Below are 23617 nucleotides of genomic sequence, written 5' to 3'. Positions count from 1 at the left end.
CTTACCAAATGACCAGTGTGACTGGGTCTCCATCTCTCTTAGCCTTTCTCCTAAGCCTCCTCAGGGAGGCGAGTCTCAGGATAGGCCAAGTGAAGGATTCAGAATAAAACACTGTGAATTAAGTCAACGAAGGTGATAGCCATGAGGACAGGGTGAGCGTCCTCCAGAAGGAAGCAGGCGCCCAGGGTGGGGGTGGGGGGTGGCAGGGAGGAGTGGCAGAGTGTGGCTTTCTGTGAGGAAACAATGGTAATCGGATGAAGAGGCAGCGGCCAGCAGCGGCAGATCTGATCGAACAGTGGCAGCAAGGAAGCCTGAGTTTTGTGAGCCTTGCCTCTCCCTGCCCTCACCACAGCTGGGTCTTGTCATCCGCAGTCCCCCCCCCCCCCACTCCCCATGACACTAAAGAAGTCTCAGTAGGTGAAGCCTCGCAGCTGGTGATACCAGAGCAGACGCGCCTCGCCTCGCTACCCTGGCTCTCTGGGGAGTCACATTCCTGTGTCTAGCATTAGGCTAGATTACCTCTGTCTTTGTATTGGTTCCCTTTGTAGCTTTCCAAAAGGATGACTGTGATTATAATCATTATTTACCAAATCAGTTCGCTCCCCGGCGGTGGAAGAAAGGACGCTTCGCCTACCGTCCTCTCAAATCCATTTCCCTTGCTTATATGAGGACAGTCTTGCTATGGAGGCTGCTCTTGAATTTGCAGTCTTCCTGCTTTAGCCTTCTACGTGCTGGGACTACAGGTGTACCTCTCCATGCTAGGCTCCAATTCATTTCTCTTGGCACACATTGTAATATTTATACGTGTGGGCAGTACTCCCTGGAGTCAAGACCTTATCCATTAAAGTTATTAAACAATTCAAAGGTGCTTCTCCTGTGCCAGGCGTGGTCTCTCCCGACCTGTGTACAAATCATTTAATTAGGGCAGAAACTGCGTGCAGAAAAGGAGTCTGCAGTCACACAGTTGGGAATGGCGTCCTCAGCTGCACAGCGTTCTCTTGTTTGGGTGTGAGTGTAGGTGGGTGTGGTATCTTTGTGGGCGGGGCATACCATATGTCACAGTACACAAAATTTGGAGGTCAGAGTTGTTCCTCACAGTGCTGGAGGCTAGATGGCCTGTGAACTTCCGGATAGGAGCCCAAAGATTACAGAGAAATTCACTACTGTGTGTAGCTTTTCAGTTTGGCCTCTGGGAATTCGAACTCAGACCATCAAACTTCTACAGCAAGAATGTTGCCCACTAGCTGGGCAGTGGTGGCGCGCCTTTTAATCCCAGCACTTGGGAGGCAGAGGCAGAGGCAGGCAGATTTCTGAGTTCGAGGCCAACCTTATCTACAGAGTGAGTTCCAGGACAGCCAGGGCTACACAGAGAAACCCTGTCTCGAAAAACCAAAAAAATAATAATAATAAAAAAAGAATGTTGCCCACTGAGCCATCTCCCCAGCCCTAGATTTATAAAATTTCAACCATAAGTGTTGATCCTGCCTATACCTGCTTAGCATACCCATTATACAGATGAAGGGATTGAGGCAAGAAAGGAGTCAGAGAAACTCTCTTTTCTAAGGGTTTGATCAATATTTTAATAACTATACAGTAGGAGTCAAAAGTTTGATTTTTTCAAAAATGAAACCTAATTAATTCAGCTTAGTTGCAAGGGTAGGTGTTTTGAGAGGGGGCTAGACTTTATACCACTTCCAAAAATGTATGAATTATCAAATTATTTCTAGGAAAATTCATTCTAGCACGTTAAACTAGATTCCAATTAGTTAAGTACTTCCAGATTGACTCTGAAGAGGCACTGTCATGTTCTTAATAAATGTTGATGTCTCACTTATAATCGGGAACAGTCATGTATTAAAATCCTTAAAAGCGAAAAGGAGCTGGCTTTGTTTAGGCTGTCAAGGATGCTCCTTTTTTACAAGTTGTCTTAGTCAAAGTTCTAGTGCTGTGAAGAGACACTATGGCCCCAGACAACCACAGCAGCATTTCATTAGAGTTTACAGTTCAGAGATTCAGTCCATTGTCATCGCACTGGGAAGCATGGCAGCACACCTAGTGTCTGACAGGAAGCTGAGAGGTTTACATCCGGATTGGCAGGCAGCAGGAAGAGACAGAGAGGACACTGGGCCTAGCCTGGGCTTCTGAAATCCCAAAGCCCAACCCCAGTGACACATTTCTTCCAACAAGGCCACACCCACCCAACAAGGCCACACCCACCCCAACAAGGCCACACCCACCCCAACAAGGCCACACCCACCCAACAAGGCCACACCCACCCCAACAAGGCCACATCTAATACTACTCCCTAATCATTCAAATATTTCAATCTATGGTAGCCATTCTTAATGATCACCACAACAGGCCTATTGGGCTAGCTGGGCAATTTGTTTGCTAAACAGTTTCTTCTTAAATTAATCAAAGATGTCACCACATTACAAATGATTGTAAAACAATTTAGAGTCGAGTTCAACTCACTAAGGTTTTATTGTCCTATAAAAGGCAAAATCAGAAAAAAATTCCGAAGGAGCTGCCAGAGGAAAATCATGGCAAAATTTTGACAGGATTCAAATTCAGGATAAGACAGGGTATAAACCTAATTTTGGTCTAGCATGCCGGAGGCTCTAGGGTCAACTCCCAAACATGACAAAAATAAATAAATAGGTTAATAGACAAATCTGGCCCGTGGCTAATTTAAGACAGATTTTCCTTGGGTCTTATTTCTATAATTAACTGTTAAAAAAAAAAATATCTAGAGACTTCCAAGTTAACTTTTCTATATATAAACGGGTGCATTATTATCATGCAGCTGACATTTGCTGCATAGTAGTGTAGGTTTTGACCTTCTTAGTCTTTGCTGTACACATGACTCACCTGGAAAGCTAAAGATTCTCATTCTGAAGGTCTGGGCTGAAGTGGGAGGGATCTGGAGATCTAAAATGCACCGGGGCACTGGAGCCAGGATGGAAATTCTAGCTTCATACTTGCTAGATCTGGGTCTTGGGACGAGGCATGGAGTCCCTGTGTGCCTTTGGCTTCCTAGTCTGCGGACTGGAGTGGTAGAAAGGTGTGTATCAACTGGGGAGTCTGGAACAAATGCTTTAAAAAAGGTTAACCAGTTCAAGCAGGGAGAAGAGCGTCCACTTTTGTTCCTTGAGCACCCAAAGTTACAGAAGTGGCGCCCCTCCCCCATTTTGCAGATGCAGAGACTGAAGAGCAGAGAAACACATAGATATGTCTGTTGTTATTTAAGGAGCAGAAGGTGAGCTACGGTGAGGCTGATCTAGGCCCTCTGCACGTAGGTTACAGTTGTGTAGCTTGGTCCCGTAGGACTCCTAACAGTGGGAGCAGGGGCGTCTGATTCTGTTGCCTGCCTCTGGGATCCTTTCCTCCTACTGAGTTGCCTTGTCCAGCCTTAATAGGAAAAGGGGGTGCCTAGTCTTACTGCAACTTGCTATGCCATGGTTGGTTGATACCTCTAGGAGGCCTGCCCTTTTCTGAGAGAAATGGAGGAGGAGTGGATTGAGGGGGAGGGGAAGAGGAGGGGTTGAGGCGAGGAACTGGGAGAAGAGGAGGGAGGGGAGGCTGTAGTCAGGGTATAAAAATCAATTAAGTAACCAATTAATTGATTAAAAAGTGAGCTACCGATAGGTTCATGCCCCTTCCGTTCCCCTGTACTCTGACAGGAAAAACACAATTCCATGCTAGCACTCTTCAGCGACATCAGTGAGGAACTTAAGGGCATGAAGAACTTAAAGGCAAGCTGAAGATACAAATGAACGTCCAGAACCAAAAAGAGCATTCATTACTTTGTGTCTATGGGCTGAGGAGATGGCTCAGTGGGTAAAGGTGCTTGCCGCCAAGCCAGACAACTGGGAGTTCAATCCCTGGAACCTGCATCATTGAAGGAGAGAGCCCAACTTCCACAAGTTGTGTACTCTGACCTTCATACACACAACTGGCACACAGGGATACACTCGGCAGTATGTAAATAAATAAACGTGGAAAAGAAATCCTTAAAAACACCATACCTCCCTTGAGAACAAGCTTCTGATTGTTTTTACTCAATTTGCAGATAAAGAACCTTTCAGCCCATATGTGTGTTTGATTGATGCTGTCTGTTGTTGTCGGGTCTCTTTTCCTGAAGAGCTGGGGATTGAACCCAGGACCTCACACGCACTTGCATGTGAACGAGTTCACCACAAGCAAGCTGCAATCCCAGCTCTCCAGCCTCCTTTATATTGGGGACCCACCCTCATCCCTGGATGAATATCGTGGGGGTGGTAGCGCGCAAACAATAGACCAGGAGAAATGCCAGGACTGCCCTTTCTAGAGGCTGGCCCCGTGTCTGTGCCCAGCACCAGAGTACCTCCCACTAGTACTTCAAGGGAACTAGAGAACTCAGGAGCCATCTCAGCAGAGCCCCTGAGACAAGAGAACAAAAGTGAATATAGAGGTTCGATATTCCCTGGGAAACTAACCAGAAACAAGCATCTTCACACATGTGTCCAATTATTTATAGAACAGGACTCAAATGATCTATTAAAAAATAACAACAAAAACAACCTTGATATATGATGCGGTAAATATCCTCTAAAAATGGCTATGATGACAAGATCTAAAAAAAAAAAAAAAAAACCCTTTCCATCTCCTCCCTATGACGTCTCTTTTGTCTCCTCTTGTTTTTGCCAGAAAGAGAGAGCGCTGTGTACGTTTCTCCTCACCCTGCCGCATGTGCTTGAGTTCAGGATCATGTTCACAGCTCACATGTTGTTCTGGCAGCCTGCGTGCATTCCTCCCTGCTTCCATCCCTTAAAGGAGCCAGACTCAGCAGAGTGGAACCGCAACCAACCGTCACACTGGCAGCTGGGGGCGGTGGCTGTGTGATGTATGCTGTGGAGCTGTTTGGAGGATGTCCGATTGATCGGGGTGATTAGGGAAGACTAGAATATAGCTTACGGCCCAAAGCCATGATCTTATTTGTAATTGTGAACACCAAGGAGAGAGGAAAGGTAATAGCTACACACTGGGTAGGGGGCAGGGCAGGGCGGAGTGGGGGTGCAGAGGGGTAGCAGAGGGGGGGCGCAGAGTGTTGGCTCAGTGGTTAGCAGCACTTGCTGTTCTTCCAGAGGACTTCCGTTCAATCCCCAGCACCTACATGGCAGCTCACAACTGTCTGTAACTCCAGTTCCAGGGAATCTGACGCCCTCCCACAAATGCATATAAAATAAAATTAAATAAATATTTAAATATTTATTAATGTATGTAAATAATATTATGTAAATATTTAATACACTGATCACAAAGAGCAAGATTTCCCACACTGGATACTTTTTAGTGATTCGGGGCAAGGTATTTAATGCTTCTTCTACCCTAGTTAATATCTAACCTCTTGGGCATGGTGACACACACTTGTAATCCCAGCACTTTGGAGGTAAGAGGATCAGGAGTTCAAGGCTAGCCTCAACTACATAGCAAGGCTACATGAGGCTAATAACAGCAACAGCTAGAACAACGGAAAACAACCTGTATAAATATCCAAACTCTATATAGTTACTTAGAGATTTTGGTATTAGACACACATCTGATTTGTTATTATAAATAGCTCTGACATTCAAAGCACGTATAGCTTCATACACGGAATAGCTCAAAGATCTGCAAGGGGCAGCATTCTTAAACATCACTGTGTTACAACAGCATTTATGGTAGGAAACAGATTCTTCTCATCACCTATTGCAGCAAGTGCCTTGACTTTATTAAACTCAATTCTGTAACAGAAGACCATCTAAACCTCCAATGCTTCTCCTTCAGCTTTATTTCCTTTAAAAGTTTTTTTTTTTTTAATTTTTAGTTACATGGATGTGTGTGCACGTGCATAAGCGTATGTGCACCTGTGAGTGCACATGCCTGTGGGGTCCAGTAGGGGACATCAGATCCCCTGGAGCTGAACTTACTGGTAGTGTGAGCATCCTGGTGGTATGGGTGTTCCATAAGAGTGGTACATGTTCTTAACCACTGAGCCATCTCTCCAGCTTCTGCCTAGTTGTTTTTGTTCTTTGAGATATGGTCCACTGTGACTCAGGGTGGGCTTGAGCTTGTTATGAAGCATAGGATGACCTTGAATTCCTGATCCTCTTGACTCCACTTCTGAAGCACTGGGATTGCAAATGTGCACCGTCATACTTGGTCTCTTTCTGTGGTTTGTAAAGTAATTGCAAATCCATGTTCAGTGGAAGTCTCCAGTTTAGTGTTAGTATGATGTACAGGAGACAAAAAAACAGGAGTCTAAGTGAAGCTATCCTGTGTTTGCACGCATTCCATTGTAATGGGTGTCATGTACTGCCCATGTATCTGTGGTCAGTTGTTCTCGAGAGATCAAGGTTGATATTCGCATCAGTTTGACTTTAATTGCAGTTACTGAACATTTCCATGGTATGTTTACCCCTCAACACAGCAAGCTTAACAAAACAAAACATGAACTGGCTAGTGGCCACCTTTCTGGAATTATTCCTATTCTCTATTCTGGTGGAAAGTCACGGGAAGCACGTCTTCAACTTCTATTTACCCTGGAGAGAAAGAAACTCGTGTACATGAGAAAGTTACTGATCAATGTGAAGCTGTAAGGAGTCAAGTGCTAGAAGGCGGGTACAAAGGTGTTTGACTTATAAAGAGGAGCCTAGAGATGGCTGGAAACAGGTAAGAGACTTCCATAGAGGAAAAAGGATTCTCAGAAGCTGGCCCCAATGAAGTGCAGCTCTGAAATAATTTAATGGGAAAAAAAAAAAATCCACTGGGCATTTGGCACTGAATATGTAAAAGCCTGAACAAGGTATGAAGAAGGAGGGCAGGGACTGGGATCCACCCCACCCTGCTTCCCAGCTGCTTCATCCTCTGACTCCAGCTAGTGAGCTGTAAATTCATCGACTAGCCACTCACACTTCACACCATCTGTTGAGGGAATGCTTGATCCACACTATCATCTTTGGGGGAGGGGAAGGGAACTATGGTACTTAACTAAAGAGAAACGAAAGCATTGAAAAGAAGATCTTACTTACTTGTTCCCCCTGTCCCTTCCCTTTCTCTCTGAATGACTCAGCTGGAATGGATTAGATGGGGCAGAGGGGGATAAACAGTGTCTTCCATGTCTGGCCAGGGAGTGAGTTTCAGTGTAGGGAAGCCATAAAGGTTAGATGGGGCCTGCTGTCAAGCAAGGCCTGGCACAAGGGGTCAGTTCTCATAAGGTAGGAGGCATACATACCTACAGGTATGAAGTATGGGAGTCAGAGCCCAAGTCAGATGACAGAGACATCCTTACATGAACCCTATCGGTCCGTTTTGCTATCAGGGAATACCCGAGACTGGGAAATTATAAAGAAAAGACATTTACTTAGCTCATGGTCCCCTGGAAGTCCAAGATCCTGGTCTTGACTTCTCTGTTCAATTCTGGGGTAGCTTTCTGACTATGCCCCAATATGGTGAACAGTATAGAAGGAGGACATACAGAAAGACAGCCTTTCTCTTTAGACTAGAACCCACTCTCAGAGGGAAAAACCAGGATTCCATGAAAACTGCACTAATATCTCCTAAGGGCATGAACCCAGTGACCTACTGACCCTGTTTTTACAAGGCCCCCCTCCCCCTACACACACACACACCTTTTAACTATTCCACTTCTCCCTAAAACCACCACACTGAGATCAGGCTTCCAACACATGGTCCTTTGGGGGAACATATTTAGACCACATTCAAACCAAAGCAAGGAACAGGCATCAAAAGCCTGGGGAGAGATGCTTATAGCTGTGTGACTCCCAGTATTGAATAACAGCAACATTTCTAAGACTCCTACCTCTGTTTCAATCCTTCAAAAGTTGATAGTATCTATATATATATTTTTTTCAAAGCACAAATGTACAAACCTTTAGATCTGCTTTTGGTGAGAAGATGGAACTATTTATTCCGAATATACCATATGCCAGACTTCATGAGAGCTTCTTTGCTATAGGAGAGAAAATACGCAGCTTCCCAGACGACCTCTAGAATTTCGGGAGATTGAACTGGCCAGAATGCTCTGTTCTGAACCGTAGAATATTCTAGCTTCACACAGATCTACGGCGCAAACATCTAGTGATTGCTTGCTTTGCTTTCCAAGTGGAGAAAGCATTGCCAGCTAGACCCACATGGAGTGTTGGGTGGTCATGATGAGTTTCCAAAGCACATGCCATTGTTGTTGTTGCTATTGTTGTTGTTGTTGCTGCTGTTGTTGTTTTCGTTTGGTTTGGTTTGGTTTGGAGAACCAATAGTAATTTCTTTTCTGTTGTACTAAAGCGTGATGACCACACCAGCATACGGAAGACAAAGTTTATTTGGGCATACAGCTCCGGTTTAAGCTTACTTTAACTAAAGAGTCAAGCATCCCTAATGGCAGAGCAGAAGGTGTGGCAGTGGGAACAGGGACACTGAGAGCTCACTTCATGAACCACAGGCATGGAGCAAAGAGTGAACTAGGGGTAGGGTGAAGCCTCAAACACTTAATGCCCACTCCTAAGGAATATACTTCCTCCCCAACCCCCTCAAACACAGCCTCCAACTGCAGACCAAGACTCCAGACCTTTCTTATTCAGATCAGCATTCAGCAAGCTTGGGGTTTCACTCACCCAAGGCAAGAGCCATGCTTCCATTCTTGCAATCTTTGTAAGAACATTTTTTAAAAAATTAAAATTTGTTGTTGTGGTTTTTTATTTTATAAGTATGTGTGTTGGGTCCACATGTATGTCTTACATACCCAGTGCCCATGGATGCCAGACAAGGGCATCAGCATCTCTGAAATGAGTTGCAGTCAGTTGTGAGCCACCATGTAGGTGCTGGGAATTGAACTGGGGTCCTCTGGGAGAACAGCCAGCGTGGTAACCCCTGTGCCATCTTAACAGTCCCTCTTTTTAAAATTGTATTATTTATTTAATTATTATTATTACTATTTTGTTTGGTTTGGGATTTTTGTTTTGTTTTTCAAGAAAGGGTTTTGAAAAGGGTTTTTTCAAGACAGGTTTCCTTGGCTGTCCTGGAACTCACTGTGTAGACCAGGCTAGCCTTGAACTCAGAGATCTACCTGCCTCTGCCCCCAGAGCGCTGAGATTAAAGGTGTGCATCGTCACTGCCCGGCTTTTTTATGTTTAGTCAGGTTTTTGAGTGTGTCAGGATGGCTTCGAGCTCGCTATGTAGCTGGGGCTGATGTTGACTCCTGGTACCTAATAAGTTCTGGGCTCTCAAACATTTGTGCAGTAATAGGGATTGAACCCAGGGCTTTACGCAGGCTAGACAAACACTACCAATGGAGTTACATTTTCCATACCATACGATTTATTGATTGACACATAATTTACATGTTAATTTATTCATTTGATTAATTTATACCATTTGATATGGGCAATTCAATTTCTATTTAGTATATTCAAGAGGTTATACCACCATCAACAGACTTTCACCACTGCAAAAAGAAATTCCATGTCTACTTGCTTCCGTTCCTTCTTCCAGCTCTTGGCAACCACAGATCTCCTTTCTATCTCTAGAGGCTGCCTCCCCTGGAGACTTCAAACATGTGAAGATCATGTGCTCTCTCATGGCAAGCACTCTTTGAAAACAGCACTGTAGCCGGGCGTGGTGGCGCACGCCTTTAATCCCAGCACTCGGGAGGCAGAGGCAGGCAGATTTCTGAGTTCGAGGCCAGCCTGGTCTACAAAGTGNCACGCCTTTAATCCCAGCACTCGGGAGGCAGAGGCAGGCAGATTTCTGAGTTCGAGGCCAGCCTGGTCTACAAAGTGAGTTCCAGGACAGCCAAAGCTATACAGAAAAACCTTGTCTTGAAAAACCAAAAAAAAAAAAAAAAAAAAAAAAGAAAAGAAAAGAAAAGAAAACAGCATCGTGTTCTCAAACTTCTTCCGTGTTGTGATGTTGATCAGCACTTTATCCCTCTACATTGCTGTCTCATCCCACTGTGTGGCTGTATAAGATTTGATTTATCCACTCTGCTGTGGGTAGGCAGCATTGTGGTTGTCTCCTTTGGGGGTGACTGAGAAAATGCTGCTATGAAGATGTGCAAGATATGTGGGCATATGTTATCTCTTGGGCAGATACCCAGGAGTAGATTGAGTCATATGTGAGTCTATGTTTTAAGCCTTTGAGAAACTGGCTTACTGTTTCCACACCGGCCGCGTATGTAAGGAGGACTGATTTCTTCACATCCGCTCAAACACTTGGTATGGGACCTTATGTAATCTGGCTTCATAATCAAATCATGAAAAGAATCATGCTCACGATGAAAAAGGAAAAACCCTCTGTGAGTTAGAAAGACCTAGAATCGAGCTTTATGAAACAAGCTTTCCTCACATCACCAGGAAGAGCTTAAGGAGCAGAGTAGGAGAAACCCACTCTTAACAAGGGGGGGTTGGTGTTAGTTGCCCCTATGACTCAGACTTCCCTGGGTGGGGCAGGGAGTGTCCCCAGATCCTCGATTCTGGTTCTTCAGGATGGGGCAGCGTGCCTGGCGAATCTGATGCTTTGTTTTAGCCAAGGTAGGCAGAGACAAACACCACCAGCACTGGGCTCCTTGGTGACCCAGGCAAACAGAAGATAGATCTAGGACTTCTGTCTGTCATTAACTGGCATTTCCAGCTCTGGGAATTCAGAGCCTTTGGGCCACCCACGGGTGACCCATTGGTCAGCCCTGACCCACACAGGTGTTCTGTTTGTCCTGTGGAGTATTGTAAACACTCTGATTTATGATTTCATGCCCGCCGGTTTGTTATTACTTGATACCTGGCTGAATTCATTCTCGTTACAGTGGGTGTCTGGAGTATTTGCATTTGTACTTCTTGTTTGAGAGGAAGCCTTAGCCTCATTGTTAGAGCTTCGGCAGTTATTAAATAGGAGAGCACAACCTCCCGCAAAGCCAGTCGTCACGGGTCTGCACTGCAGCGATGAGAAGAGGCGTACTTGTTCACAGCATACTTAGAAAACAATAAGTACATGTGACTTGCACCTACTGAGTCAGTACAGGACTGAGGTGAGCCACCGAGGCACAGACAAACCTGCATGCGGCCGACAGAACTGAACAAGGAAGGCATCCAGACCTCAGAACCAGAGTCAGGGCGCAGAGGGTGGGCATAGCCACACTGTCCTAGTTTGCTCTCTGTGAGTAAACAGAATGACCCAAAGCCAGACAGGGAAGGAGAGGGTTTATCTGGCTTATACTTCTCCTTACAGTTCATCACTGGTGTGTGTGTGTGTGTGTGTGTGTGTGTGTGTGTGTGTGTGTGTCAAAGCGGGAACCTGAAGGCAGGAACTGAAGCAGAGGCCACAGAAGAATGCTGTTTCCTGACTCCCTCCTCAGCCGAGGTTTCTTAGACCAATGTTTGCCTTTCTTAGAAGGTCCAGGCTTACAAGCCTAAGCAACAAGCCTAAGGCCCACAGTGAGCTGGGCCCTCCGACATCAACTAGAAATCAAGAAAATGTCCCGTAGATGTGTCCACGGGCCTACGTCATTTGGCAAATTCCTCAGATGTGATTCTCTCTTCTCAGGTGTGTCAAGTTGACAAACAAGATTAGCCATCACACAAAGCTATGGGCTTGGGCTCCTTTTTAAACCTGGCGTTTAAAAGCTGGTTACTGTAAGAAAAAACTGTGAACATATTTGCGGACTGTATCTCCCTTATATGAGTTGTAAGACTCATGAAATTCCTACTAGGTTCAGTAACATTTGTGTCGCTCTTTTTTATTTCCTTTTACGTCTCTCTCAGATACTTATCAAGCAACTGTACTCTCTGAGATGAAATTAGAAAGTTGTCACAGAATCTTGAAAAATGTTGGAAGGAGGAGGCATGTACCTCTTTGGAGCCCTTGGTGCCCCAAGCAGGACCTGTCTGAAGGCTTCTGGGAGTGTTGGTTGCCAATGGCTCCTTAGCCACACATGCAGGGATCCTGTGCCACCCGTGGGAGTGATATGGCTTGCAGCTAATGAGTAATTAGTACAGGTTATAAGGGTTTGGGCTCTCACTCAGGGAGACGGGGCAATTATGTGATGTATCTGTGCTCACGAGCTCCCTGGGGGGAGGCTAAAGGCAGACTTCCTGAATGTATGTCTGTGTCTGGCTACGCTGGCACACCTTGCTCTCCCGCTTGCTTTCCCTTCGGATGAATTTGGGATGCCTCCCTCCACCACTTCTATCAGATAACGCCATGGCAGACCCTGGCATTCTAGAAACCTGCTCCGGAACACCTGGTTGCCCACGATGCTCTCTCTCCTGATGAGGTTGAGTTGGCAAGCCGGTAGGTGTGGTGTGAAGCCGCTAAAGGCTCAAAGCCTGAGCTTCAGCAGCCACAGCAACCTCCTCATGGTGTCCTGAAAGATAATTTGTGGCCTTTAGGCTTCTGCTAGTAGGACATCCCTGCTCACATTTCAATCAGAAAATGACTTTCCCACTAGCCCAGACACTTACATAACTTGTCTCTGTACTAAAGCGTGGGGAAGGGGAGAGAGAAAGAGGGGGGGGAGGGAAACGTGAGGGTATCATGGCACAAGGAGACTTGATTTGCCTTATCAAGTTTCATGTATTAGGTGGCACACTGTGCTCTGCGTCTTACAGAAAAGCACATGTAAATTGAGGCCATTGCAACCACAACTCTTTTCATCTTTCTGGTTTTTTTTTCCAGGTAGAGTTTCTCGGTGTACCCCTGGCTGTCTTGGAACTCACTCTGTAGAGCAGGCTGGTCTGAGGCTCAGAGATCTGCCTGCCTCTGCCTCCAGAATGTTAAAGACATGAGCCACCACCACCACCACCAGGCTAAAGGCATTACAATCCTGATGGGGGAAATATGGTTATAATTCTACTTTACCTTCCACGACACAGAGTATACTTAATCTTCTCGTGGCTTTGTATATACACACACACACACACACACACACACACACACACATACACACCCTATACAGCACGAGGTGTGCTTGTCCATATTCAGGTTTTCTATGCCTGCTTTAACAGATGACTGTAATGGAAGCTTACACTACCCTAGCTCAAAAGACTGGGCATCCAAAATCAAGAAGCCACAAAGATGTACTTGCTCCAGCTCCATAGGGAAAAATCCGTTTTTTGCTTCCTCTGGGTTGGGTGGCTGAAACATCTATTGGCTGTGGTCACATCTCTGTGGTCACATCTCTGTCTGCATTCCCTTGCTGTGACTTCCTCTGTGTAAGTGGAGACTTGAATGAGGCTGGTCCCAATGGGGTCATATGTTGGGATGCTTGTTCTGAAGTTGGTGGAACTGTTTTTGGAAGGATTAGGAGGTGTGGCCTCATTGGAGTAAGCATGTCACTGAGGGTTGGGCTTTGAGGTTTCAAAAGCAAATGTCATTTCCGGTCAGCTCTCTCTGCTTCTTGGTTGTGTATTAGATGTAAGCTCCCAGCTACGGGCCCGGGATCATGTCTGCCTTCCTACTGCTACACTCTCCACCATGATGGTTCATGGACTCTAACTCTCTGGACCTGAGAGTGAGCCCCACATTAAATGCTTTCTTTTATATGCTGTCTCAGTTTGTACACACACACACACACACACACACACACACACACACAGAGCCATAGACTGACTAAGACAAGGTATATCTTCTATTTTTGGTCTCAGGTTTCCTTCCACCTCCTTCACAATAACCCTTGCCATGGGATTTCCAGTCCACAGAATTGTCCCTTTTCAAGATCTGTAGCACAAGCACATCCACCAGGCCCCCTTTTCACAAGTTCCAGGCATTTGCTATGGACATCTTCTGGGGGAACACTTCAAAGTGTGCTTGTGTGCTCAAAGGGGAAAAGATCTGCGTATTTGAAGAATATAATCTGTGGAGTGTGGTGTAGAGGTGGCTCAGTGGGTAAAGAACATGGTGTATCTGCATGAGGACCAGTGTTTAGATCCCTAGAACCCAGGTAAGAACTGGGCAGGCCTGGTGGCTACATATAACCCCACCACTCTGGAGTCAGGAATATGGGATGCCTGGGCAAGCTGGTTATTTAGGAGAGTTGGGATAACTCACTGAATTCCATGTTCAGTGAGCAGCCCGGCCTGCTGATTAAGCTTCCCTTCAGACTTCCACATGCAAGCACATGTATATAAACACACACACACACATTCATACACACACACACACACACACACAATCATGTCAACACACAAACACATACACACAGAGGAAAGAGAAAAAGAAAAAGAGAGTATAGCCAGGAAAGGTGGCACTTGAGAGGTAGAGGCAGGAGGATTCCCACACAGGGAGGATGTGCTGGCTAGGCTCGCTGGCTAGTCCCATGTCACCTTGCCACAGAAACCAGTTATCTGAAAGAAGGGAACCTCAGTTGAAAAGATGCCTCCATACACGTTGTTTAAAAAAACAAAACAAAAACAAAACAAAACAAAACAAAACCAAAATCCCAAATGTTCCGTTTACCAATGAAGACTCAGGAGCCAGATGCTGTGGTGAATGCCTGCGAGCTCAGAGAGGCAGAGAAAGCAGCCAGCTGACCGTCCTACTCCACCGATGACCCAGAAGGAAAAAGCTGCTTCTCCTTTTCCACACTGTCTTAAATGCCCTTCAACTGAAAGTCCCTCCTTTCTCTTTCCCGAGTTTTCTTATGGTCACTCCCTCTCAACTGGTTGCTAGCTCCACCTCTTGACCTATGGTTGACTTTATTTTGCTCTGGTTTACAGAAAGCTCTTGGGTTAAAGGTGTGTGCCAGGGTTCAGACACACAAGAATAGGTTTTCCCAGTTCACAATCCTGGGTTTCACAATGTGATCAATTATCCCGCAACACATAAGAGCCGACTATAAGGCATTTTCTTAATTAGAAATTGACTGGGGAGGGCCCAGCCCACTGTAGGTGGTGCTATCCCTGGGCTGATGGTCCTGGGTCCTATAGAAAAGCAAGCCGAGCAAGCCAGGGGAAGCAAGCCAGCAAGCAGCACCCCTCCAGGGCTTCTGGGTCAGCTCCTGCCTCTAGGAGCCTGCCCTGCTTGAATTCCTGTCCTGACTTCCTTCGGTGATGAACAGTGATATGGAAGCATAAGGCAAATAAACCCTTTCCTCCCCAAACTGCTTTTTTTTTGGCCATGGTGTTTTATTGCAGCAAAGAAACCTTAAATAAGACAGAGGGTATTCCAAACAAAACCAAAACCAAAACCAAAACCAAAAAGCTACAGACCCCTCAAAGCTGACCAGGACAGTATGAGCACACAAGTACACACACTGAGCAGCCATATTCACACTGACTTTAGAAGCAATTCAGAATGTCTTTGACATCATTTTGCCGAGCACTAAGGATCCCACGAGTAGAGAGGCCTCTAGTTGTTGAGTCACCTAGCCAGCCATTCAGTACCCAACGCCAATGTGCCTTTGTGCCAACCTGTGATGGTTCGTATATGCTCGGCTCACAGAGTGGCACTATTAGAAGGTGTGGCCTTGTTGGAATAGGTGTGTCACTGTGGGTGTGGGCTTTAAAAACCTTTATCCTAGCTGCCTGGAAGTGAGTCTTCCACTAGCATATGCTCGAAGTACCACAATTTGAAGTGATGTAGTGAAACCATCTCAGAAATCATTTCTCTCATTATGGCTATATATGCTTGGTAAGGTTTTAATATTTCTGTTTGTTTCCTTTAAGCATCTTCAAAGATTCACAAAAGATTCTTCAAAAGATTCTTTGGATGAAGATATAGAACTCTCAGCTCCCCCTGCACCATGCCTGCCTAGATGCTGCCATGCTCCCATCTTGATGATAATGGACTGAACCTCTGAACCTGTAAGCCAGCCCCAATTAAATGTTGTCCTTTATAAGATTTGCCTTGGTCACAGTGTCTGTTCACAGCAGTAAAACCCTAACTAAGACACTGACCAAATTTTATGGGGTGGTACAAGACTCAGTGCGACCCAGGTTTCTCTTGACTATCAAAGCCCTGTGTGGAGCAAATTTACCCATCACATTTATTACCTATGGCTAGTTTCCATGTGGACAATGTCAAAGCCTGTGTTTGAGGGACTATTGATAACCAATAACTCCATAGCAAGTGCTGCCGGCCTTGAAATAATTGGTTTCTGTTTCTAAGTTAAATACCTGTAGCTGAAGAAAAAAAACGGCTGATATATTTGAAAGAGCACCATCATTTTAAAGATACAGATGTTTTAACATCTTTGAAATGTTAAGGTTTAGAAAGCCTCACACATTGCTGTTCATACTTCACCTCATGAATCTTTGAAGATGCTTAAAGGAAACAAACAGAAATATTAAAACCTTACCAAGCATATATAGCCATAATGAGACAAATGGTTTCACTAAATCACTTCAAATTGTGGTACTTCAAGCACAAGCTAATGCTATGCCTTCTCTGAAGGCAACCTGACTTCTTCTTCTTCTTCTTTTTTTTTTTTTTTTTTTTTTTTTTGAGACAGGGTTTCTCTGTATCGCCCTGGCTGTCCTAGAACTCACTTTGNAGACCAGGCTGGCCTCGAACTCCAGAAATCCACCTGCCTCTGTCTCCCAAGTGCTAGGATTAAAGGCATGCGCCACCATGCCCGGCTGCAACCTGACTTCTAACAAAAAAAAAAAAAAAAAAGAAAAAAAAAAGAAAAAAAAGAAAGAAAGAAAAATCCTTCAGCTATCTCTCTATGCTGCAAACAACATACAAAGAAACTTGGAAGAACTAATTCATATTACTCAGAATAATGAGTTAGGTTGGAGAGTCCCCTTTCCTGTGAAATCAGTCTGACACTCCTGGCATTTTGGGTTGTTTAGAGGTAGGCTAATAAGTAGCCCAAGCTGGCTTTGAACTCAGTACCCGATTGTCTCAGCCTCCCAAGTACTGAGACGACAGACAGCCACCACACCAGGCTTCCCTGACACTTAGCCTTTATTAGAGCACTTTTCAGGCTGTGAGAGGCTGACTATGTAAGTAACATTCTTTCCCACAAATCACACACTTCTTAATGGCAAGGACCGTAAGTTATTTCAAAAATGGTGTTTGGGCCATGGGTGGGCATGCGAGCCCCTGTACTCAAGAGGCTAAGGCAGAAGGTCCCGGTAAGTCAGAGGTAGTTTAGTTCCAGGATGTGGGCTACAGAGGGAGATCCTGTGGAAAAACACAAAGCAAAAGGAAACCCCAAACAATGCATTATCCTCCCAGGGTCTAGGATGGTCTGTCAGTGGTAGAGCATGTCCCAAGTCTTGGGCTCATTTTCCAGCGGACTCTGATCCTTGTGCTGCCTAGCAATGTGTACTTCATCCAATTGGCTCTGGATAGTTGGTGGAAGGCATGCAGGCTGGTTTTTGGGCCAGCCCACAGTGGGTAGGCAAGTTACAACCCCATGATATCTGGCATTTTGGAGAGCTATTTATCACTGCCCTGAAGGAGCATCCTTTTCTCCTCTAGTCCCCTACACTGTCTATTTTTGGCTCCATGTCCCTTTTCCTGTGTCGTCCTTCCTAACTATGTCGGGCTTAGCTGTAGCAGCACCTCTAAGGATGGCAGGTGCCTTTCCCCTCAGACTTTCTGGGTCAGCCTTCCCTGTCTTCCATTTCATCGTGAACTTGACCTTTGATCCAGAAGCACGGAGGGAGGACATGAGCTCTTGCTGTCTGTTTTCTGTGACTGCTCCATTTTGAATGCTTTCTGTGTGTCAGTTAGCAGCAATAAAAATGGGAGACGTAGACATCTGTGTGGAAAAGAGGGTGTGACCTTTGCCAAGTGAGAGAAACACCACAGGAGTTTGGAAAGAAAACATTAAGAGGGAATTCAGAAGGAGGTTGAGACTGTATGAACTTGTCAAATCATTATCAATGGAGATTATTTCATCCGAAATTGTGGATTTCTTTTTCTCTCTAAACTCCTCAAGAGTGAATGAATGAAATATGCAGTTTCCTCTAAAATAACTGGTTTTCCACATGGATTTTTGTTTCATGAATAGTGGGTTGTAAAGGTTTAAAAAAAACCATGAATATGAAATAGCACATTGGCATGATTCAGTATGACTCTTTTTACCCCGAACCCTGAACCTTGGAAACACTGTCCTTGGGTGTGTGACAATCACCAGCAGTGTCACCTTTGTGTTCTGTCTACAACAGCGGGACAATTCAGACACAGAACTATCCCTCTTCAGAACTTGGTCTATCTGCCCTTGGACTAGAAGCATGGGTTCAACAGAGCACCAGCTGGCTCTCAGTCCTTCTTTCGTATGAACTGGTGCACGGACTGGCACCAGCATCACCCGAAATCCCCTTCTTCTCTCCCTTACTCCCATTCTATATGTCAGACAGTTGTATGATAAACACAAACCAAAAACTAAGCCCAGCTTGGACCTCTTCTTGCTGTAGTTCCCTACCCAGAGATAGCTATTGGCATTCATCTTTATTTGTCACAGGCTAGCTACAGAAATCAAGGTCTGTTTAGGTATGGTGTAAGGTCATCCAGGATAGAGGTGCAGTATATATTGTGGGTAACAAACTGAACTTCTTGATGTCTGACATCCCTAGTGACCTTGTCTTGCATAATGGACTAAGGCAGTTATCACTTCCTGTAGTGTCCAGTTTGTTGTATATTTTGGTAAAAAAAAAATGTTCTATTGACATAGAACCACATCCGTTTGTTTATATGTTGTCAGTGACTCATTTCATCCACCATGGTAAAGTTGAGTAGTTTCAATGGACACACTATGACCCACAGGACCTAACATATCAAGTACATAGCTTATTTGCATGAGGCTTGTCAATCTCTGGTTTAGAATCTGTGTTTGATAAGGTTGGAGCAAATGCAGTCTCCTGGAGGTATGGAAACTTGTCACAGTGAATGTCAAATTCTGTTGTAAATGGCCATGTTTAAGTCACTCTGCCTGAATGTGATAAGATGGCTTAGTGGTTTACTTTTAACAGACATTATGGCAAAAGTGACAAGGTGTCACCTCTGTGGCTAGGTTACAAAATACCATGAGTTTTGTTTTGGTGCTGTCATCTTCTTGATTTGCACACTTTGGTGAAACCAGCTGCCATTTCAGAGGCCTACTCTGTGGTCACTTCTGGCCAATAGCTAGCAATGACCTAGGGTCTTTACAGCTCCTAGGGGAACTGAAACCTGCCAATAACCACATATGCGATCTTAGGAGCAGACCCTTCCCCAATCAAATCTTAAGATGACTCACAGTCAAAGCTGACACACTTTGAATGGCTGAGATAGGGTCTGAAGCAGAGGATGCAGGGAAGGTGTGGTGGTTTGAATGAGAATGGCTTCGATAGGCTCATATGTTTGAAGACTTTAGATGAACTGTTTGAGAAGGATTGGGAGGTGTGGCCTTGTTAGAGGAGGCATATCTCTGAGGTTAGGCTTTGAAGTTTCAAAAGATCACACCAGACCCAGTCTCTCTGTCTTTCTTTGTGTCTCTGTCTGTCTGTCTGTCTGTCTGTCTGTCTGCCTGCAACTTTCAGATCAAGTTGTGAGCTCTCAATTACTTTTCCAGCACAATGCTTAACTGTCTGTTGTCATGCTTCCTATAAAACTGTGAACCAGCCTCCAATTAACTGGTCTTATATAAGTTGTCTTGGTCGTGGTGTTTCTTCACAGCAGTATAATAGTAACTAAGATGGAAGAAACTTGCTCCGTAGATGTGTTTAATAATACATTTTAAGTCACTAGGTTTGGGGGTATTTGTTATGTAGCAACTGATAACTAGTATAAACCCTAAACCCATCTATAAATCTTAACATATCTTTTGTGACAATTTTCAGTACATAGAAGGATATTATCATGCATATAGATGAAACTGACGAGTGTCTGAACCTCTTCTCCGGTGTTAAGACCCTCTATGTCAAGGGTCCCTTTCCCGCTAGGACAGTATGCTCTTGACCACTCCATGTCAGGACATAGTCAGAAGATGAGATGTCAGATACTCAAGTGGATACTGTCTAGAAGATGAGGTCTGAGGACTTCAGGTACTGCAGGGCTATCCTGAGCCAAAAGCATCCATCAGCTGGCATCCCTATAATACTTGGTTTCACCTGTCAGACTCTGTCCATTGGTCGTCACTGGCATAGGCACGGGGGGCCTGCTTTCCGACTGTGAAGTATGGATGAGTGGTGTGGAGATCAGGAGCCAGAGAACAGAGAGGCTGCCATAAAGGCGACACTCGGGGCTGATTTCTGTTCCATTCAGGGCCTGGGCCTAATGTTTTTGACCTTTGTTTTTCTGGTTGTCCAGATTTCTAGTCAATTCTGAGAACCATCCAGTAATTCCCATTAGGGTCTCTGTCTGCGGAGGAGAGCCAGGTTCGGCTCTTACTGTTTGTCACTGAGAAAGTCAGCAGATGTGGATGAACAGAAATATTGTAATATATGATAAAGATGGAAAACTCTAGACCCAGGAAGAGCGAACAAGTTCATGGCTAATGGATTTTTACGCATTGTCTATGTACAATTATAATATTTTGTAATAATTTATTTTTAATTATATATTTTAATTGTCTATCATTGAAACATTTTTATGACATCCTTTCATGTCTTAAGGTAATGATTTGGACAATGCTATAATTATTGGAGAGCCTCTTTTCATTTAGTACATCATAGTCATTTTTCCGTGTCGGTTAAACCACATTTTAAAAAGGCCATAAAATCTTTGTTTCAGCGTGTGCCCATGCAAGCGGCCTCTAGGGAGTCCGTCTGAAATTGGGCCTGAGATCCACTGCCTAGTTTGAAAGGGGTGGGGAATTGTGCCTTTATCTAATTGCTTGGCTCTCTTTTGGCAATTCCACTGCCAGAAAGGGAGGCTTTTAGGAAAAAAAAAAAAAAAAAAAAGAAAGAAAGAAAAATTGCACAGATAGGCAGTATGTGCTTGTGTAAGTGTAATCCCATTAGGAGGCATATGGATAATTTCTTCAACTCGTCTCTTCATGTTGGGCATTTCAGTTACTTCCATGTGTTCCCCTACCATGAATATTGCCACACTTTCCTTTTGTTGCTTGGCTTTTACTTTTCACCCTCTGCTTGTTAATAAGCAAGGGTGTGCGTGTGCATACGTGTGTGTGCTCCCAAAGATAGAGTGGTCAGAGTCGGCCTCAGGTGTTTTTTTTCAGGAGCTGTTGACTTTAGTTTTTGAAACAGGATCTCTGACTGTTCTGGAACTTACTCAGCAAGCTAGATTTGCTTGTCATCCAGCCCCGCAGGGACCCTCTTGTCTCTGCCACTCCACTGGGATTACAAGTGTGGGCCACTGCACCCCACTTTTTTTTTTTTTTTTTAATGTAGGTATTGGGACTTGAACTCTGGTTTTCAAGGTTGTGAAGCAAACACTTTACCAACCGAGCCACCTCCTGAGTCTGGTTTTAATTTTTTTGAACGGAGAAGTCAAAAGGTATGGTTATCTTATCCACCACACTGATATCCCCAAATGATCTCTGCCGCCGCTGATGTGGGAAAGTGATGTTTTACAATGTTCTCTCACAGTTCTTTAATCTGTGACACCAATGGGAGGACAACCAGTTTCTCCAAGAAAAAGATTTTGACAAGGTTTCAGAAGGTTCCATTCCCTTAACAGTGCCTAGGGTATGTAAAAAGTTCTAAGTGTCCTGACAGAAAAATAGTATATTACATGAGTAAAATCTTGTATGTATGTATGTATGTATGTATGTACACTGTAGCNGTCTTCAGACACACCAGAAGGGGCCATCAGATCCCATTACAGATGGTTGTGAGCCACCATGTGATTGCTGGGAACTGAACTTAGGACCTCTGGAAGAGCAATCGTTGCTCTTAACCGCCGAGCCATCTCACCAGTCCATGTGTAAAATCTTAATGAATGTCAAGGACGTATGATGAGGCTTGGTCTATCTTGGCTACCACCATGTAGAAGAACGTGGCTTCCACTGAACTCCTTTTATTTTAGTATAAATGGAAGTTTGTGTTTTTTTTTTTTTTTAAATTCAGTGGCGTCATGTAAACATGCTGTGGTTTGTAGAAAAAAAATGTAGAGCAGAGGTTAGAATTATGGGACATTTTATTATTAATGAACAATGGAGTGTCTAGTGTGGGTAATTGAAGATGGAAATTAGGCAGAAGGACTGCTACAACTGGCTAGGCGTTATGTCCATGGGAGTCTTCGATTAAATCACCATTGACGCTTCAAAAACAAAATAACTAGTTCTCTATTCAACCAACTATTCCATGCTTATATGGTGCAATGAGAGCCAGTCTATCACTCCGGAAGCTAACACAGCATCGGAATCTGTACCATGTAGCTTATGGGAGTGAAGCCTGATTTTTGCCCGGCTAAGGAAAGGGTAAGTTAAACAAAGGGAAGTGCGGAAAACAGACTAGAAATGCTATGTGGGGGTCAGAGAGCAACACTTGGCAAACTGTGCCACACGGGTTGACCAAGCACTCTACTGAGAATTGCAAAGTAGGAAGTCTCCTTTTTTTTAAGAACTCTGCTGACCTCAGTAAATATTTCCATGTTTTTTTTTATATAAAAAAATGGGCATAATTCTCTGCTACCCAACAAAGAGGCCTATGATGAGAATTAATGAGCTTATAAAATGTTTTGACGTCTGTCTCCAGAAGCCCTTCCTAAACGCACACACAGTTCCCGTTCCTGCCCTTGGACGATCTGCCCGTCTTGATTGGTATTCCTAACGTGGCTGTTTCCCCCCCATTAAGTTCACTCGGCCTCCTCATAAATTAATTCATTAACGAGAGGGTCACTACTTGAAGCGGGAGACTTCGCCTTCAGAGATGGTTTCCAAGGGTTCTTTATTGACCCGCTAGCCAGGCGTTAAAGCGTTAGGAACCCGGGGCTCAGCTCCCGGCGGCGCAGCCGGGCTCGATTGCTCTCGCCTGGGCGCGCCGCGGCCTCCCGGCGGCTGGGGGAGGGACAGCGCGCCGAGACGCGCCGAGGCCGCCGGTCGGCGCCGCTAGGATCCCGCAGCTCACCGGAGGCCCGCGGCCGAGCCCGAGCCCGAGCCCGCGCCCGCGCCGGCGAGCCCCAGGCCGCGGAGAAGGCCGTCCGCGCGCGCACCGGGCCCGCCCCTCGCGCCGCGGCCCGCCTCCTTGCCTGGCGCCGCCCGCCCGCGCGCAGCGTCTCGCGCCGCCCGCCCGCCCGCCGGGAAACAGCCGCGAGAGCAGCGGCCGCCGCGGCCGCTCGCACCTCCTCGCAGCCTCTCTTCTCCGCTTCGCCGCGTCGCCCAGGGCCGCGCGCCCGTCCGTCCGTCCGTCCGCCCGCCCGCCCGTCCGCGCCCCTCGCCGTCCCACCGCATCGCTCCGGGTCGCGTGCCCGCCAGTGCCCAGCCAACGCTCCCTCGCGCCCGCCCGCCCGCCCGCGCGCCCGCGGTCGGTCTCCTCAACCGCCGCGCTCCGCCGGGCCGCGCGGCCCGCCGCCTGCTTCCGGGGCGGGCGGACTCTGGGCTCCTGGTGCCGGCGGCCGCAGCGACAGCGCCCCCGGGAAGCGCAGGAAGAAACAGGGACGAGTGGAGGTGCCGCAGGCTGAGTCGCGGCCGGGATGTCCGGGCAGCCGCCGCCGCCGCCGCAACAGCAGCCGCCGCCGCCCGCCGCCGGGGCCCCGG

The 23617-nt window shown here is 45.8% G+C and overlaps 1 protein-coding gene across 1 annotated transcript in view; it reads left to right on the top strand.

The window, feature by feature from the left end:
• Positions 1-23412: 23412 nt before the first annotated feature.
• Ranbp9 (RAN binding protein 9) overlaps positions 23413-23617 on the top strand; it is a 74557-nt gene continuing 74352 nt past the window's right edge. Inside the window, exon 1 of the mRNA XM_021215456.2 lies at positions 23413-23615. Within this exon, the coding sequence (XP_021071115.1) occupies positions 23554-23615 (62 nt within the window). The 5' untranslated portion in view covers positions 23413-23553. The remainder of the gene's footprint in view (positions 23616-23617) is intronic.

Source organism: Mus pahari, chromosome 16 (assembly GCF_900095145.1).
Source record: "Mus pahari chromosome 16, PAHARI_EIJ_v1.1, whole genome shotgun sequence".
Classification (NCBI taxonomy): Eukaryota; Metazoa; Chordata; class Mammalia; order Rodentia; family Muridae; genus Mus; species Mus pahari.
Note: the sequence above shows the minus strand (reverse complement) of the source record. Positions and strands in the feature narration are given on the sequence as shown.